This window comes from Lycium barbarum, chromosome 4 (genome assembly GCF_019175385.1).
Source record: "Lycium barbarum isolate Lr01 chromosome 4, ASM1917538v2, whole genome shotgun sequence".
Taxonomy (NCBI): domain Eukaryota; kingdom Viridiplantae; phylum Streptophyta; class Magnoliopsida; order Solanales; family Solanaceae; genus Lycium; species Lycium barbarum.
This window is the reverse complement of record NC_083340.1, coordinates 15925069-15944325: the sequence shown is the minus strand read 5'-3', so window position 1 is coordinate 15944325 and position 19257 is coordinate 15925069. Positions and strand designations below refer to the sequence as shown.

Genomic DNA, 19257 nt, shown 5'->3' with positions numbered 1-19257 from the left:
TTTGGGCTATACCCTCAGCTACCCTTGGCAATACTTTTAACATAATTATATTTTATACCGTTCAATTGAAACCCCGTAGTTGGAAAATTGTACTATGCAAATATGACAAAAACTATTATTTTCGAATATAAGTTAACTTTTGGTTTCTTTGTAGGGGCAAAAGTAGTTTACAATTTGCTTGAGGTCACAAGTTCGAATTTTTGAATCCCTTTATTAAAATTTCTCGCTCCGCTAGAAGATGCTATTATTGGCAATTCATACCTATTATTACTGTAATAACCAAAAGGGTCAAACACACAGAAAGGTAGATAGTGTCTCACCACCTCAATACCTATCGGGAAATGGACATCTTAACTTCCTTTCGGACGTATGGTGTGCATGAATAACATAAACAAAACAAAATTTTACGTTCGGTGTTTAAATCAAACCAAGAAATACGTTACGTGTCTTTCATATACACTTTTATTCACTAACCATAGTTAATTAATATTATCACCTCAAATCTATCACTTACTGACTTACCCATAGTAAATCAATGTGATTCGACGTAAAAATCAAACATGAATAAATTCTTTTTCCCACACTAGAAGTGATGCAATTTTTCAGTGTGAGAATATGCAAAGTGGAAATCCCTTCAAATTAAGAGCGGAAATTCCCGCTCTGTTTGTCATTTCTCTTCCTTGACAAAAAATTGGCTAAGCTAAATAAAGGAAGATGAGAAGACTCCTCTCCTTTACAAATATGTTGTACCAGGGGTGTTCGCGGTTTGGTTAAAAATCGATCCAAACCGAAAATAAAAAACAAACCGATTAAATAAATCGATATTTACTTGGGTTAGGTTTGCTTTGGTTTTGAACTTTTAAAAATCGATAATATTTGATTTGATTTTGATTTTACTAAAAACAAACCGAAGAAAAAACCTAACTGCACCGACAAATTTTATACATAATTTTTATAATTATATATATTAGTTTTTATAAATACTTTTAAATAATTTATATGCTTTTTAAGCAAATTTTTATTTATCTCTAATAGGCTAATGAACTTTATACTATAAGCCGATTTAAAAAAAAAAGAAATTCATGAATTCAAACTTATTTATTCAAAGAAACAACTATATGAGAGTTACCTAGATTTATTTTTTGTATTTCTTATAAACTTTATTCACTTAATTAAAACCATAAATCTTAAGACATTTTCTTCATAATGCAAGGGTAATAACGAATTATAAGTTGGAAAATGATAGAAAATTCTCTCCTAATTGTAAGGAAAAAAACATGAAAGAGGGAAATACCATTAATTTTCTTAAAAACCGACCCAAACCGACTACAACCAAGCCGATGGATATGTATTTTGTTTAGTTTGGTTTGGTTTTAATAATTGTAAAAACCGACTAGATTGGTTTGATTTTGGTTTTGGTTTTGGTTTTGGTTTTAACCTAAAACCGATTCAAACCGACCCATGAACACCCCTATTAGTTGTAATTACAAAAATAAGAAGGATAATATTGTGAAACATCCATATCAGAATCTGAATTTGCCGGCTTTGTCTTGCCTAATTCTGAAGTCAGGCATCTATATCCAACCAACAAGCTTTATGTTTCCTTGCACAAGAATCAGTCCACTGTTCCACCTGATGAGTTAACTATCTAAAGAAGAATGTAAAATAAAGTAGTAGTAATATTAGTTCTTTTAAGGACCAAAAACTTATAGTTTGCTAATGGTTTGCCTTCCTTCTGTAAACAAATACTACTAATTTCAGCAAATGTAAACAGAGTGCTAAAAGTACAGATTCATAATGATTAACGAAAAAATAGCTAGGGAAATGGAGCAGATCAGTGAAGGATTTTGAGGATTCTCAAGATACGGTTAATCAAGGAGAAACGGACAGACTGCCTACATGTGCACTGTCTCATGAAGTGGAATTTCATTAATATTTTTTTCTTTCTTCACAAGCCTCGCAATCAGAATACTTATAGGCAGACATGGCTTGCTATCATTAATCAGTTGGAGAATATTGTTCAATATAGCTATGAAATGGAAAACTCATATGCCACCTGTCACATACTTTAAATAGTGGACTAATGGCCATGAGGCCCTTCAACAGAAAGCTCAACATTACATATGCAGGTATTTGAACAAGTGCATCATCCCATGAACTTATATGCAAAAGATTTAGTGTACTTGAGGACAGTATAAATCTAAGACAAATGGTATTCCATTGAAGAATCCCCTTTGGACCATGTAGCTCCATTCCTGAGCATAGACTCCCTAAATCACTGCCTTGTATGACGACTTTCAGCCTCGAGCACATTGTGGTCTCTGCAATAGAATTGAAAGTGCAAGCATCTTGTCGTCATTGGTAACAACAGTTCATTTCATCAGCAAGATATCTCAGCTCAATGGCAACTGGTGTATAATGGATCAGCACTTAGACAGAAGTTGAAAGGCCATATAAACTGAAGTCGAATCTGGTTCGGCAGCAAAAAGAGGGTGTTTTCCTCCTTTCTTTGAGTAGTCTGTGAGGAATCTTAACTATTTGTGACAGTCAACAGCATGATGACTCAATGGCTTTCCCTGCACTAGCTGCTGCTAACCCAATGACTCAATTGGAACGAGCTCACCTGATCCCTCGCTGTTGCAGAAAATCCATCTCTGTCTATACTCTCACTGTGTCTCACAACAATCGCTCTTAGCTTCAGTAAATCTCAGAAGAAACTCTGAATTTCTTTTTGAGTTTCCCCTCATATTCAACACTTCATCAGTGACCAATCCATCGTCCTACGGCAACATATCAGCATTCTGAATGAATTTCCAAGGCTTGAGAGCCAACAACTGATCCAATTCCACCAAGAACACATTCCAGAGTAAAAGAACTATTTTAATTTGTAATTATTACAGTGCCACCATTAAAACTCTTTAAAGTTCTGAACATCATTTCGTGACTTTTCCCCCCAGAATTTTCCAGATTCACTCTGATGGGTATTGTTCAAGTTCGATCTGCAATAAATGTCAACTTTGCTAGATTTTAGCTAAGATTGTCGCGGATATGGTTGAATAGGTCTGCGTCAGGCAGTAATGTAACAAGACAATGAATTTGATGGCAGCATAGATTAGAGTAGGGTGTAAAATAAATTACTATTGCTAAAATAAGGATATTTGATATCTGATAGATTCTATTGAAAAAATAATCAAATAGATTCTCTATTGCTATGTACTATTACATCTGGGAAATGCTAGTTTGAACTAGATACTTGTTCAAAATCTCCTTATACTTCCCCTTGGAACCTTCAAGTCCTTAACTAAAGTAGGTCATTTTTTCTCTATGAACTCCACAACACTCCTCAAATTTGTTGACATGCAGAAAAACAAATACTGGAAAGTTTTAATTATTGCAAAGACTACTCCTTAGGCATTAATCAACACCCATAGATCCTGCAACAATTTTTATTTCTAAGCGATAGGTATGTTTAGAAGTTTAAATGCAGCATTGTTAAATATAAACGAGACACATAGAGTAATATTTTTTTTGGTAAATAGAGTAATTTTTGTTCCTGTTTGAAACGAACACCAATATTCGAGTCATCTAAATTCAACAATCAAATTACCTTCAAAAAGTAACACTTGCCCACCCGATGCATGCACCAAAAAATAAGTCCAGAACATGTGTTATTATGTTTACGAAATTTTTTATCACTTGAATCATATGTTAAGTAAATATCAAAGACGGTTTACTACCTCACATGTAAACATGATGGCATTACAAGTCATTCCTAAAAGCGTGAAAAATAAGAAACATCAAATATTAGAATAAAACCCTTCGAATTCATAGTAAAGATTCAATATTAATGTAAGAAAAAGAAAAAGAAAAAGAAACAAACTTAAATCACCTCAATTCGTGAATAATTCTCCAGCTAAATTTAAATTAACTAACTTCGATGCATGTGCAAGTGCTTTCTAACAAAGAATTAGTCATATTAATCTTTGAAGAGTAAATTGATGAGAACCTTCAAAGAGTAAAAGAGAATGACAATTAAGTTGTAACAAAAGTATAATGGTGATAGCATCGAGCCTCTTAAAGATTCATAGCTTCAGAAGTGAGGAAGTGTAAGAGCAATACTTTTGCACTATAAGAAGGTGATCATTTAGCACAAAATGGAAAAAGAGGACAAACAAATTCAAACACTGTGCTACCTTATAGCATGTTTCAGAACGCTGAGCTCTTTATTTTTCTGTTCTCCTTTTTTTTTTTTTTTTTGCTTCCTATGTTTTAAGAAGAGGTAGTATTATGTTAACAAAAACAGGAAAAAATCTGCACTTCCATCTCACTGTCCAGTGAAGAGACGAAATGCTATTATTCTTTCTACTAAGTGAAATATGAACAAATATTAAGAAGTTGAAATCAGACACCAAAACACTATTCTAACATCTTACTAATCATTTACTTACCTTTCGCATCATTTTGGGAAGACTCTGGCAAGGAGCAAATTCTGATGACACAGCCTTGGAAACTCTTCAACTTCAAAAGCTGATTCTTTATTCCAGTCTTGTTGTTCATCCAGGAATATAGTTCTCATCCCAACCTCCTTGATACTGAAACGTTTTTTATCATATCCCACACTGGCTGAAACCTCAATAATATCACCGGGTTGCAATGAATCTCCAATATCCCAATAACTTAACCACATCATCCTCTCCTCACCTTCAGGAATACCCAGGAACAAAGGATCTTGCCTCCACTTCATTCTTCGCGACAAGTTATTGATTGAAATGCACGGTAAAAATCCCTCACTTACAATTTCCGTACTCTCCAAACATGTATACACCAAGCAAAAGCTTAAGCCACGAACTCGATGATTATCAGGATTAGTTACCGTAAATGATGTATGGAAAGGCACACTTAACTTAGTGTTAAACCAACTTGGCATGTGTTCGCTCAACAAGAATGTGGAGAAGATGCCGTTGCAGTAAAATCCCTGAGTCAATAAAATTTAAGCAGTTGCATTATTAGCATATCCACATAAAATATGCTACAGTTTACATAGAAACAAATAAGAATACCTGAGCTGGAAGCCTCTTAGGTGGGAGACGTTGTATTTTATCCATATCATTTTGGACGAATTTTGGAAATCCCTTTGCATTTGAATGCAATTTCTCAATGTCGAATCTTAATCTAAAAGCAACATTTCTAATCAGTTCCAAGTTTGACAGATTCAAATATCTGAAAATTTCTTCATTAACATTTTCAAGAGGTTCTAACTTGAAATAAGGATCCATCTGAACCAGATTAGCACAATTTAGGTAAAGTACGCCACATGAACTAGGTAGGCCACATACTCTCTCCAAGGATATACAATCAGTTGCATCCACTATATCGACACCATTTGGAATTTCACTGATTGATTTTAGCCTTGTACACGAATTTAGTGAAAGGTTTTCAAGCCTGCTAAGATGCATGATGCTCTCTGGGGGACAGGAAATTGGATTTTCGCTCAAATCCAAGTCTTTCAGAAAGTTGAGCATGCTACAATCAACATGGAGAAATGCATTATCACCTAGATTGCAGTCAGAAAGTCTCAAAGTAACTAGTGAGGCTGGAAAACTGATTGGGGAAATTCTACAACATATTTTCTCCTTCCTCAGCCAGGACCACAAGATGGTATGCCATGGTCGGACATGTTTGGTAGTTATTATTTGGTTTGTTCGGATTCCGTCAGAAAGCTCGCCTGGCAAATCCATGGCCGCATATTCAAGATTAGAGCAACCAGAAATATCAAGGGTCTCCAGAAACTTTAACATGCAAACACTTTCTGGAATCCTCCTCAACTTTGTACAACCATTAAGGTTCAACAGCGTGAGTCCCTCTACATATCCGATAGAGTCATCTATCTCTGTTAGATTTGTACAGTATTCAAGGATTAATTGTTCAAGATTGGGAAGTTCTGAAAAATCAGGTGATCTTCTAAGCTGATAAGAGTGGCTGAGATTGAGAAACTTTAGACATCTGAGTAACTATGAATGGAACAAAGAAATGAAAAGACATGTTAGATGCCAATTGATGACTTCAAAAACAATGCTGGAATAGATGATGACAAAGTGATCGGATAAAGTACCTTTGGTCCTTTCCAAAGCTGTTTTAAGCTGCTGTATCGAAGATCTAATGCGACAAGGCTTTCCAATGGAATGTCACTTGGTAGGGATTCTAACTGGAGGCAATGCCAAGACAACCATCTTAACTTCTTGGGAAATTTCTTGTAACATCCAGAAAGTTGTATGTTGCTAAGTAATAGAAATCTTAGCTTGCGCATTGGGATGAATGCATCAGTTACCAAATCTTCATTTGGAACTTCCACGGCGTCCATGGTATGACTTGAGAAAATGGACATCCAACTTTGTTCCGGTCGACATCTTTGAGAGTTATTCAGAAATTCTTCCAGCTTGCGTTTTTTGCCATAAATTTCACTAGATGTTATCCTGATTTTCCCGTGATCTTTAATCATATTTCTGTCAAGAATGATGCCTTCAATTGTTTCTGTACCCTTATAGAAAACGAAAAAGACATCTATGAGAAAAGCGTATACATGTTTTAAAGAAAGAAACTAGTGATTAACATTCTTACAGTTTTGTTTTTCAATACGTATAAAGATTCTCTATGATGCCACAGTCTACTACGCCTCCCTGGCTCCTCAAATGACTGCTGGCGAACAATCTCTCTACCCATATCTTGAATCAGTTGATGCATGACGAGCTTACCCGAAAGTACTGACAAGAGATCTCTATCAATAAGGTTCTGGATCCCCACTATAGTGAAAAGTTCACATTTATCTAGTATTTTGACAGCAAAATCTTTATCCTCCCAGACAAAGAAACAAGCTATATGAAGGAATAGAATCCTATCATCATCTTCTAGAGATTCATAACTGATTTTGAGCAGTTCAATAATCCGATTATTAGGAACAACTTTCAACTTTTCTATTGTACTTTGCCATACATCAAGATTTTGTCCTGCCAGGGAAGAACCCAAAACTCTCAGTGCAAGTGGAATTCCTCCACACCGTTTCACTACTTCATTTGAATACTTAAGAAAACCCTCTACAGGATGTGGTTTTCCGAAGGCATACCAACTGAAGAGCTCTAAGGATTCATTACTGCTTAGTGTCTCAACGCTATACACCTTGTCAACTAGGCGAGGAGTTAGAATACGCTCCTGTCGGGTTGTGATGATTATTTTACTTCCTGGGTAAAATGAACTTTTCATCCCCAAAACTGCATTTACTTGATTAGAGTCATCCAGATCATCAAGAACAAGTAGGACTCTTTTTGCACTTACGGCATCCGAAATCTTTACAATTCCTTCATCAACACATGATACTCTTTCCTTCTCTCTTTTTAGAATGTCAGAAAGTATTTGCTTCTGCAACTTAACTAAACCATTAGGTTGCTCGGAAACTTCTCTAATGTTAAGAACACAACTGCTGCCTTCAAAAACATCAAAGTTTGAATTGTAGATGAATTTGGCCAGGGTGGTCTTCCCTATGCCACCCATCCCGCAGACAACCAATAGGCCTACATTAATTGATCCATCTTGCAGCCACGAGTTAATATGTTCAACCCGGCGTTTTATGCCAATTAGGTGAGGTGCAAGATACAATTCTGTCCGACTTATTCTATTTGTGACCACATTAACAATCTTTCGAATAAATTTCGACTCATGCCTGTACATTTCAATGACAATAAATAAGAAAAGTGAGGTAGAACTGAATTGCATGTAAAATATTTCAGTCCACGAATGATGACTGAGCTAGGTTCCTTATTATGCAATATACTCTTTTCGATCAGGGCAGAAGGTAATAAGGGAAATCATCAGTATGATTCAGCTAAGCACATCTTGATTGAAACATATATAGCATACATGAATTGTCAAAATACAGTTAATTTATCATCAAAGAGGTTGTGCAGCCATTAATATGATAATCGAGATGTATAAAGCATATGTTCATAAAATGTCAATATAAGGAAAATCAGATTACATAAATAATACTCCCTCCATCCCACAATAAGTGTCACCTTAGCCAAAGTTTTGTGTCCCATAATAAGTGTCACCTTAGGAAACCAATGCATATATTGACAAGTTTTTTCCTACTTTGCCCTTAGACAAAAACTGACAAATTTATGTATTCAAGACAAAAAGCACATAGAAACTTGGTATTGTTGGATTTCCAATGTTAAAAGGCTTACTTTTCATGTATGCTCTAATCAAAAGGGAAAAATAATTTATTTTTATTATATAAGGGTAGTTTAGTAAACTTTACATTGCATTATTAGTTTCTTAATATGCGTGTTTTTGGCTAAGATGACACTTAGTATGGGACGGAGGGAGTAGTAATAAATTGAAGGCTTCTAAAAGAGTGTTCCAATTGCTCATACTATTTATTCTTCCCATGTTTCTCTTTGGTTGCAACCTTAAACTAGCAAATAAGAGAGTTCCTTCTCTAACATTAAGATCCTAGATGGGGTGGTTCACATAATTCAATATGGCACCAAAGCTCATAGAGATCATCCTCGTTCAACTCTCACCCCACCCATCAATAAAAATGTTTCCACATGTTTGGTCAGGAAAATTTAGCTGCACGTCTGGGGTGCTTTGAGACCCGCATTAAATTGATAAATTGTCTCATATAGATCTAATAATTCAAACTATTAGATGAAATGGTCACATGTAGGCGCATGTTGCAAACCTTTTATAAGCACCAAAGGTGTCTTCTACCGAGGTGGATCCAGGATTTTAACTTTGTGGGTTCGGATTTGAAATTCTACTACATCCCTCAAATTTATTGGGTCCGAATTCTATTTTTTTGTACTTATTTAATGGTTTTTCTTAATACATATATAGAATCTAAGCCAAAGCTACTATGGTTTTGCCCTCCTCCTATTGATTAACTTTGTTATTTGAATTATTAGAATAGTTACAATTCAGAGATTACCTAAGTTACATAAGCATCTTCTTAACCAAAGAAAAACATGAATAATATTGGAAAAGAACAACAACATAAAAAGAGATTAACACCAAAATTTATGTGAAAGACCATTAAGGACAAAAACCGCGAAAATCTTGATTTTCCCCAAAGAAACAAATAAACTTTGTAATACTAATATAAATCATTCTAGAACATAGTAAAAGAAAATTTCTCAAGTGATGAACCCGTAGCTCCTTCACAAGATCAGCCTCTGGTCTTCTCCCACCAAAGGAATGTATTGGGTGGATGCAATTCCTCTCTCCTTAATCATTTAACACAAGTATTGAACCAAATAAATAAAGGTGTCATCTCATGGATGTTTTGTATAACATACTTTTCTCAACTTCAATTTCCGACTTTATAATGTTCCCTGGGATTTCTCTTTCCTTGTTTAAGGGGTTCCAGAAAGAACAAAATTAAAATAGTAAAAAGAAGAGCAAGATCTGACCAAGAAGAAGAAAGAAATATACCCATCATCTTGATTCTGTAAGACCATTCCCCCCAAGTCAGCAACTTTAGCAAGTGCTTCCCTCCATCTTTCAACCCTTTCCCTTCCACTGCTTTCTAGTTTCAAGTCTTTTTCATGCAAAGCTAATGCTTCCCCAATCCTTCCCTTCTGTTTCCTAACATCAGAAGGATCCACATCATAGAACACTGGTACAACCGTACGATACAATTTCTCCTTATGCTTCATAATCACATCAAGCTGGTCAAGACATGATTGAGACAAGGCATATCCTTGGGATAAGACAATCAGTGAAACCTTGGACTCTCGGATTGCTTGCTCTATTCTTGTTGTGTCCTTCAGTGTTTGAATGCCAGCTTGAACTAATGCACTGTAAAGGTGGTCAGTGAAAGCCATGCAAGTGTCTTGTGCTCTAAAACTCAACAACACTTGATGGGTTGAAGATGATTGTTTCACAGGTTGCTCCATTGACATGTAGCTGGAGATGAATATGTAAAAAAAGTTGGGAGTGAATCAAAGGGTAAATCAGCTTGTGTAAATTGTGAGGTTCTCTGCATAATTGTTTCCAAGTCAAACAGTTGTAGATCGGAGTCAGGTCATGTCAACGACAGAGGTCCACTCAAAATGATATTAAATTTTAAGACAATTAATTAATTGTCTTGTGCATTAAGAAGGTGGTGGATTATACTAAGAGCCTGTTTGGATGGGCTTATGGCTTTAAGCTGAAAACAGCTTATAAGTCAAAAAAAATAAGTTGGGGTAGCCCAACTTATTTTTTTTGGCTTATAAGTTGTTTTCAGCTTATAAGCTGCTTTAGATAAGTTAAGTCAAATTGACTCAATTATTTTTTTGAGCTTATTTTAAACACAAAATGACTTTAAGCTGGTCAGCCAAACACTCAAAAAAGCTAAAAACAGCTTATAAGCCAACTTATAAGCCAATCCAAACGGGCTCTAAATGTGTTTTGTATTACTCTCTCTTTCCCAATTTATTTGGCACTATTTGACTATGCATGAAATTTAAAGAAAAAAGATAACTTTTAAAATTTATGATCCAAAACAAACCTTAAATATTTGTATGACTGTAAATCATTTCATAAAGTTAAATTTTTTACTAAATATAAATATGACATTCTTTTTAGAACAGAATAAAAAAGAAAAATGTACTACATAAAATAAGATTTTCCAGTAACATTCTATATAAGAAAATGTTTAAAATTTAAATGAAATTTCAAGGTGACTTTTCTGGCGGTGTGACTTTTTGGAAACAAAAGAATAGTTAAGTGGCTTTGTTATTACAAAATAAAGATAAGTGACTTTAGTAGATAAATTCATCTAAGTTGAGTGATCATTTGAGAAATTCACCTGAAATTAGTTCAGTTCGTTTTTTTTTTTTTATAATTCACGGTTCGGTTTCAGTTTGGATTTTCGATTATTCTGTATGGGTCTTATATACTGAGTTATTTGAAGTTTTTCCACGGATTGCCTTTCAAACTCACTAGTATATTTTCATAAGATATAAGCTAATCCTGGTTTTCAATGGTTCGGTAGAGAGCTCTTTTATCATCACAATTAATGGATTGTAACATATTAAAATCATATACTTGCAAACTCTATAAAGGTAGTTTCTTTTTACAATCTTTTTGACAAATTGAGAAGTTAACTAAAATGTCCTCCACTAACCACATTTTACGAGGTTGAGCTTTGTCCACATTGACTTTGGTGTCCCTTTAATTTTTTGTCCTTTTACTTTTTCACCAATTTGACGTTGGTCCCCTGACACGACCAATAACGTATTAGTCTTTTCGGTGTTCGATTTGCTGTTTCAAAACACGGATTTATACCAAATGATCAATATTTTAATCATTTTCTAGAATAAGTGTTTCTTCTGTTTTACATATTGAATTTGCTCTATGCCCAATGAAATAAGTCGATGCTTCAAAAGTTTGGACAAAAGTGTGACGATATATACTGAAGTTAAGTTTTACAACTAATCACACAAATTGAAGAATGTAACATTACCAAATAACTCATCCGTTCTGTGTTTAGCTGCATATATGAATACAAGTAGCTGACAAATTCATTTTGGCTCTTGTATAGTGTGTTATATATATGGCAGTTCCTCCTTTGTTGGTTGAAGAAGCCGTGGGCGCAGACAAACTAGAAATTACTTTTGTTAGAAAAATTTCAGCTAAGAACTTGGACTCCGATTCATAGTGACTTATGACGTACAGTAAGTATTAATATAAATATTGTTTACATAAAAAAAAAAGTCACTCGAGGTGAAGAGATGACGAGTTCCTTTACCGAAAGTTTCAACGTCTAATATAGGCTGTCTACACTAATTGCTCCTTGACCCAAAAAAAAAAAAGTTTACATTAGAAATTGATACATATTTATAGTGCATTTCTGTTGGTCTTTCTACATAAAACTATTAAGACAAATTAAAAAGTACTCCTACCTATTATTTGCTGGCAAATGATCAACCGAAAAAAAAGAAAATACCCTGCATAGTGAATGCACAAAACATATATACAAACTTGCTGCACCACGTAATTACACTAAAGTATACTAATTTATTCTCATGATGAAGTCATAAATTAAGGTGATAATGTGCATAATAAACTATTTATGATGTCTTCACACTAACATCAGTATTAAGCTTCATCTTTCCTGAACAATGAAGCAACCATGCTGTTAGTTTAACTTGTTTGATTTAGAGATTGATATTTGCCGAGGAAATTAACCATCAATTTCCTCAAACTCATTCTTGTGTATAAATACAAACAGCACTTGATGGCGCTTTCCTTTTCAATTGCACATTTGCAGCTCTCCCTTCCGTATTAGGAAACTCGTGCCTACACAGTACACACTAACACAAACAACACTCAACGTTCCTTTCCTTTTGAGTTGTCCGTTTGCAACTTTGCATATTTCTGTTTTTCATATTAGGAACCTACATACACCACCTACATGCCCATATAGTCCCATTTTAACATATACTGTTATTAGTATTAAAAAAAAATAGAATATTACTGTAATTTAATGTTTTTATAGTAAGAGATCATACCCTATTCTTTATATTACCTTATTGAGTTTGATACGAAGAGTTAGTAGTTGTTATTGTAAATCAACTTAATCTATTAATATAAGAATTCTTTACACTTTTTTCGTGGACAAAAGATAAACTTGATTAATATTGAGATCAGAACTCGAAACAGTACAATTCACCTCAACTTAGGAGCCGTCTGGACATGATTTGAAATCAGTGATCTGAAATCATGATGATTTGAAGTTGAAATTTAGCTTACATACAATTTGAGTTTCTTAAGTTGTATTTTTTCATAGACATAAAAAACCCACAAGTTGCGAAAATCAATTCTTATACAATCTTACCGAATGAGCAAATCGTAATTCATTACAAAAATAATACAGTATTAGAAGGCCTTTTAAAAAAATACAACATCAAGTGATTGGACTTTAATTCAATAAAATAAAATAAAAATTGAACATGAGTTGTGTAAGTAAATGCAATTGGTAAGAGTAAATTTGTTATAAATATATTACCAACTTGCAGATCTTATAATATTTGATATAAATGGTTGGTAAATATATTTACCAACTTATAGATCTATTTTTACAAAATATAAATTTATGGGTCACATTTTACATTTAAAATAATTAGAAATCATGATTTCAAATCCCAAATCATACCTTTTTAGAGAATTTGGGATTTGAAATCATGATATGAAGTTGAGGTTGAAATTTTGTGCAAATTACATAAATAAATACTGATTTTAAATTAAAATATGAAATCATGATTTCATATCGCATAGCCAAACCCCTATTTACTTAATCTAATGTTGCTTTCCTTTTGAGTTGTCCATATGCATATATCCTTCATTTGGGGTGGTCTTTAATTTTTGCCCTTCAAATTGGTGGTCTTTAAGTATTGCCCCTCGCCTAACATTCTGAAGTTGTGGGTTTGAACCCCAGCTTAGTAAAAATAAAAATAAATTGCAAGGCAGAATTTTCGCGAGGCAGAGGTTGCAAAATTCTCTGCCTACCATGCAAATTCTGCCTTAAGGCCAAATAGGCAGAATTTGCATGAGCACAAGCAAAATTTCTGCCCATGCAAATTCTGCCTGTGTAGGCAGAATTTAAAGACCACAATTTTGAGGGATAAAAATTAAAGACCACCTCCAGCGAAGGGCAATCCTGCAAATTGCCCCATTTGTTTTTCATATTAGGAACCTGCATACGTCACCTACATGCCAATATAGTCCCGATTCAAAGTTATATATACTGTTATTAGTATTAAAAAAAAAATAGAATATTACTATATTTTAATTTTGTTGTAGTAAGAGATCATACAGGCCCTATTCTTTAATTTATCGTATTGAGTTTGATACTAATTAAGAGTTATTATAAATCAACTTAATCTAATAATCATAAGAATTCTTTACACTTTTTTCCTGGACAAAAGACAAATTAACTTGACTAATATTGAGTTGAACTCTCTTTCATATATATTTTTCCCCCAAATTCATAATTTGCTTTTCTTCAAAAAAACAACAAAAACAAAAAATTCTCGTGGCAATCTAGTAAGTAATCCCCAACCACGAGGATTATTCCGTAATTGTATCCTTCAAAACCGAAACCTGCCAAATCTCTCTTGTTTCCTCTTCATGGCTGCATATTCTGTTTCCAAGTATAAATCTTTATGAAACCAAGAATCCAAAGAAGAGAAAAAAAAAAAAAAACAGAAGAGAAGAGAACTATATATATAAGGTAGAACAGAGGAACCCAACATACATATTAAAAAACCAAAAATAAAAAATTCATAGATACAATTACAAAACCAAAAAAAAAAAGAAGTTATGGATTATCGAGTTCTTTCATCTCTATCAAAATCATTAACACCCTTCTCTCTAATTTTATTGTTATACATTTTTCCCGTGGCAACAGCTACCACTACCAAGGCATTTAATCTGTCAACCATCACATTTGAACAAGGATATTCACCCCTTTTTAGTGATTTCAATATTGAAAGATCTCCTGATGATACAAGTTTTCGTCTCCTCCTTAATCGTTTCTCAGGTAATTCATTAACCTTTTTCCAATATTATTTTTATTTTCATAAATACATATATGTAATATTGACAATTTCTATGTATATTGATGTAAATTTATTTTATTTTCAGGGTCTGGTGTGATTTCAACGGAATATTACAATTATGGATTTTTTAGCGCTAGTATTAAGTTGCCGGCCATATATACTGCAGGCATCGTTGTCGCTTTTTATGTAAGTATCTAAGAAAGATTAATACTCCTATTAATATATGCATGTTTTTGTATGTGTATAGTTTTTTATGTATGCATAAGATATTGTTTGAGATAAGTATTGTTTAAGAACCCTTATTTTGACTACCTATTTTAGTCATAATTAATATATGCATGTCCATGTCCTGAATTTTTCTTTTAAGGAAGAAGCCCATTTGTTATCTTGGATGAGAAAGAGTTGTATGAGAATGCATGTAGTTTGACTATTGTTGCATCGTGCTGAACTTTTCTATTGTTAATTGGAATTTAAAATAAGTGATAGTTACATGTATATATATTTTGGAAGGGAGCTTTGATGCAACGTTAAAGTTGTCTTCGTGTGACCTATAGCTCACGAGCTTAATCAGTCGTGGAATTAGCCATTGATACCTACATCAGCCAGCAGAGCCTTCCCCAAACCCTGTGTGAATGTTGGATGCTTCATGCACCAAACTACCTTAATATCTTATTTTGCACGTGAAAAATAACAATACTTAAAAATAAATTCTTAATACTGTTGTTGCAAAAATGTTCCTAATGTGCCCGACCTTTTCTTGGACTTTATCCATAGTTAGAGAGCTTAGTGCACTGGGCTTTCTTTTTGTTTTCCGCAATATGTTGTATTTTTCATAAGAGTGGCATATACTTATTGAATTTTGATTGAATGTGGATGTATGCAGACGTCAAATGCGGACACATTTGAGAAGAATCATGACGAGTTAGATATAGAGTTTTTGGGGAATGTGAATGGGCAGCCATGGAGATTTCAGACTAACTTGTATGGAAATGGCAGCGTTAGCCGTGGCAGAGAAGAGAGATATAGAATGTGGTTTGATCCAAGCAAGGAGTTCCATCAGTACAGCATTCTTTGGACCCCCAAAAACATCATGTAAGCACCTTATATTTTTAAATCTTTTTCCTAATTATATTTCTTGTTCTCTCTTATTTATTATCAGTTTTAGCACTTCTCTCCAGATATATGACTGATTATTTATAGAATCAATGGCTTCAACACTTAAATGCTTTTTATTGCTTGATATTTATTCCCTCGGGTGTTCAAACTGAATCGTTTCGTTTTTGTAATTTTCTAATTGTTCTAAAGTTTTATAAGTTGAATTAATCAAATTCAAATTCTCTCGTTCTATCTCGGAGTATTCATTCACTTGAAACTGCTTAAACTACGCCAAACCGACTCGGGTTATTTTTTTGGTATCACTAATTGGTATCCTGAACTCTCTAGTCGATAATTTAAATTTGCACCGCATAGAGCCTATTTAACCAAGTGATACTTTCTACTAGAAGTTTCTTTATTCCAAAGTCAAATCCGAAACCTTTGATTAAGAGTGAAGGAATCTCATTCGTGGCATGACGATTCTTGATGGTTATCTTTTTTCCTTTTAATAGAATAATTCTCTTAGTTGTGAAAAGCTAGCATGCGGCAGCAAGAAAATTGTTGTAAATGGTATTGTCCATACTTTTTGGCCTAACGCGGAGAGAGAAATTTCTAAGGAAGAAAGATTTGGACTCGTTTTCAAAAAAGTTTGACACTAAAATTATTTTGTTACTATTACTGCTTTTTTGTTGAATAAGATAATGGTTAGCTTCTGCTTTTAGGTAGTTTATTGCCATATAGTTGGTCTTTTCTGAAAGTTAATTTAGTAAAACTAATTTTTTCTCTGCAGTTTTCTTTTCATATTTTTGTTTTTCCCTTTGGTGGAAAGGGGTGATCATTACATGCCAAAGTTGTTACATTAATTATTGGATCAGCTGATGCAAATAATTAAATGCAGTAAATTGTTGATTAGATCATTAATTAATGAGAGTGAATAATCTTCTAAAAGGGTATAAAGTTCTAATTGCACGTTATATGGTAATGCAACTACTGTAGTTACTTTTTCCTTTTTCTAGCAAAATTCTTTAAAGCTGGAAAACTGGCGTGATTGGCTGTTTTCCAAATGACATTTGCACTAATTGTATATGTACACGCTTAAAGAGTTTGTCTATTCTTTAAAAAAGGTCAATAAGTCATGACTTTGGAACTTATTACTCTTATTTACTGTAGTTTGCCTAAAATTCTTTGGAGTGCACTCACTAGTAACAAGTTTTTAGTTATACATTGCCACAAATTTTTACTGATATGCCCAACTGAATGTTGTAATTCAACCAAAAAAGAAGAATGCTTTATAAAGAAAATTTGAACCCACAAAAATGATCCTACCTGCAAGGTTTTCTGTGTTATCTTTTACTGATATCATCATGTGAAAACGGTCATATTATCAAACTAATATAATTAATGAATTACAAAACAAAATCTCCCGCTAATTACATGGGAGGTTTAGTTATCTTTCCTGAAGATATGATAGTGGCCTATTTTGAACTGTTTTGTCATCTTTTTCTGAGATAAAGTTAGCAAGTTGTTTAAAAAGTTGAGGATGATTATTGCCCTAACTCTTCCTTATTGAGTATGATTCTTGAAAAAATGACTTGCGATTTGATATTCACAATAAGGCATAGATTTGTTTATTTGATATTCAAGCTCTTAGTGTCAGCTAATCATTCAACAATCTTGGTAGATATGTGTCAATATTACTCTTCCTAAATATTTTGATATGCTTCCTATACTTGGGAGTGAGTAAAATCCATAGTGAAATATTTGGTGATTTTTCCAATATAATCTAGATTTGGAAAACCATTAAAGAAGTATCTTAGATAAGTAATTGACAACTTGCTTCTATTTTCTTTTCTTGATTATTTTCTTTAACTTATTGAATTAATCATAATGAATGATTTCAGTTTTTTTTTTTTTTTTTTTTTTTAAAAAAGTCCCCTTTACAGTTGCACATTACCAGAAAGTTGTCAAACAAATTATTCATAGACCTTCAATATATATATATATAGACAGATCATTTGGAAGACGGGGGCTCAAATTCACAACATTAATTTGTGTACATTTTTCCTCAACTTGTTGAAGATTGTATTGCCTTTTTAGTTGCATAAGATGTTGAGACAATCACGTGATAATTATCAAAGGATTGAAATTGCATGATTATCAGAGGATTAAACTTATATATATTGACATCGTGAAGAATTTTTGCACACCAAGTGTAATTTAACTTGTTGCTTACATATTGTTTGCTATATTTTTCAAATATCTAGTTACACTTATTATAAGCAGTTACCTATAATTTATGTTGCTCGAACTCTCCAAAAATATTACCCCAAACCGTATCGGATCCTCAAAACATGAACTATTTTTAGAGAATCCCACACGCACCCGTCAACTTTTTTGAAAAGTTCGAGCAACATAAGGCTAATAGTTATAGAAGTTAAACTGATTATCAAGAGGTAAAAGACTTGTTTTTTCCATTTTTGAGTCTTTCAACTAACCCCAAAAACCTTGGTTTTGTTTCCTTTTTCTCACAGATTTTACATTGATGAGACACCAATTAGAGAAGTAAATCGCCATCCAGCAATGGGAGGGGACTTTCCATCAAAGCCAATGTCTTTATATGCCACAATTTGGGATGCATCATCTTGGGCTACAAATGGTGGCAAAGCTAAAGTGGACTACAAACATGAGCCTTTTGCAACAGAGCTTAAAGACTTAGTTCTTGAAGGCTGCATAGTAGATCCAATTGAACAAATTTCGTCTACAAATTGCACTGATAGGATTGCAAAATTACTTGCTAAAAATTACTCTAACATCACACCTGAAAGGCGAAAATCCATGAAATTCTTTAGAGAAAGATACATGTACTATTCTTATTGCTATGATAACCTTAGGTACCCTGTGCCACCACCAGAATGTGTGATTGCTCAGTCTGAAAGGGACTTGTTTAAGGACAGTGGAAGGCTTAGGCAAAAGATGAAGTTTGGTGGTAGCCACGGCCATAGGAAACACCGTCCGGGACGGAGCTCTAGGCGGCGGAATAGGGTGGCTGGTGGTGGTAGTTCATCAAAGTCTGGCCAACGTGCTTCTGCTGCTGCAATGTAATAATTTGTATAATTAAGGTATACAAGGTGAATATTATGGTTTGTAAAAAATATTATACTCCTATTAGTTGGTGGTGTATCAAAGAGATTAGTATTACATGAGTGGTATAAATATCTATGTGGTGGTTGGTTGAAGAGCAAAAACAGCGTTCACTATTTTTACAATGATTTTCTTGGTTTTCTTCACTACGTGTATTGTCACTTTATGTTCATCCCAATGACTTCTTGTTTTATTCACATTATAGTGTGACTATCTACTCATAATAATCGAAAAAAGTACGGGAGTGCCTTACTTTGCCCATTCATAGGAACTCGCTTACATGATGTTCCCCGAGCTTTTGCTACTTCCTGATGTATCCTCTACTCTAGGTTTCCTCGTGAATATATCTCTAACTTCCACATCACGCTTCGCTTGTTTAACTGCTTTTGCCAGAAAACAGAGAAGTTTCATGGACTCGGCT

At 33.7% G+C, this 19257-nt stretch overlaps 2 protein-coding genes across 6 annotated transcripts; one reads left to right on the top strand and one right to left on the bottom strand.

Moving 5' to 3' along the window:
- Positions 1-1972: 1972 nt before the first annotated feature.
- Positions 1973-10435, bottom strand: LOC132635360 (disease resistance protein RPV1-like). Of its 5 annotated transcripts, none has more exons than XM_060351720.1 (6): positions 9487-10435; positions 6619-7714; positions 6113-6538; positions 5061-6011; positions 4449-4975; positions 1973-3015 (listed from the first exon to the last, which is right to left on the bottom strand). In XM_060351720.1, the coding sequence occupies exons 1-5, from the start codon at positions 9954-9956 to the stop codon at positions 4457-4459; spliced, it is 3462 nt and encodes a 1153-aa protein (XP_060207703.1). In that variant the 5' UTR covers positions 9957-10435; the 3' UTR covers positions 1973-3015; positions 4449-4456. The 5 variants fall into 5 exon arrangements, with proteins under 5 accessions (XP_060207703.1, XP_060207702.1, XP_060207704.1 ...); XM_060351719.1 differs by having other exon boundaries at positions 1973-2999; XM_060351721.1 differs by having other exon boundaries at positions 1973-2834.
- Positions 10436-14051: 3616 nt separating this feature from the next.
- Positions 14052-18940, top strand: LOC132635358 (probable xyloglucan endotransglucosylase/hydrolase protein 30). Its single transcript, XM_060351718.1, has 4 exons — positions 14052-14581; positions 14686-14786; positions 15484-15692; positions 18227-18940. The coding sequence occupies exons 1-4, from the start codon at positions 14362-14364 to the stop codon at positions 18795-18797; spliced, it is 1101 nt and encodes a 366-aa protein (XP_060207701.1). The 5' UTR covers positions 14052-14361; the 3' UTR covers positions 18798-18940.
- The last annotated feature ends 317 nt before the right edge of the window (positions 18941-19257 follow it).

Excerpts from the sequence above, each read along its gene's own strand:
- LOC132635358 (XM_060351718.1), top strand. The coding sequence starts at position 14,362 with ATGGATTATCGAGTTCTTTCATCTCTATCAAAATCATTAACACCCTTC. Across the intron at positions 14,582-14,685 it reads CCTCCTTAATCGTTTCTCAG|GGTCTGGTGTGATTTCAACG; the intron begins GTAATTCATTAA and ends TTTTATTTTCAG. Across the intron at positions 15,693-18,226 it reads TGGACCCCCAAAAACATCAT|ATTTTACATTGATGAGACAC; the intron begins GTAAGCACCTTA and ends TTTTTCTCACAG.
- LOC132635360 (XM_060351720.1), bottom strand. The coding sequence starts at position 9,956 with ATGTCAATGGAGCAACCTGTGAAACAATCATCTTCAACCCATCAAGTG. Across the intron at positions 7,715-9,486 it reads TTACAGAATCAAGATGATGG|GCATGAGTCGAAATTTATTC; the intron begins GTATATTTCTTT and ends TGAAATGTACAG. Across the intron at positions 4,976-5,060 it reads CTAAGAGGCTTCCAGCTCAG|GGATTTTACTGCAACGGCAT; the intron begins GTATTCTTATTT and ends TTATTGACTCAG.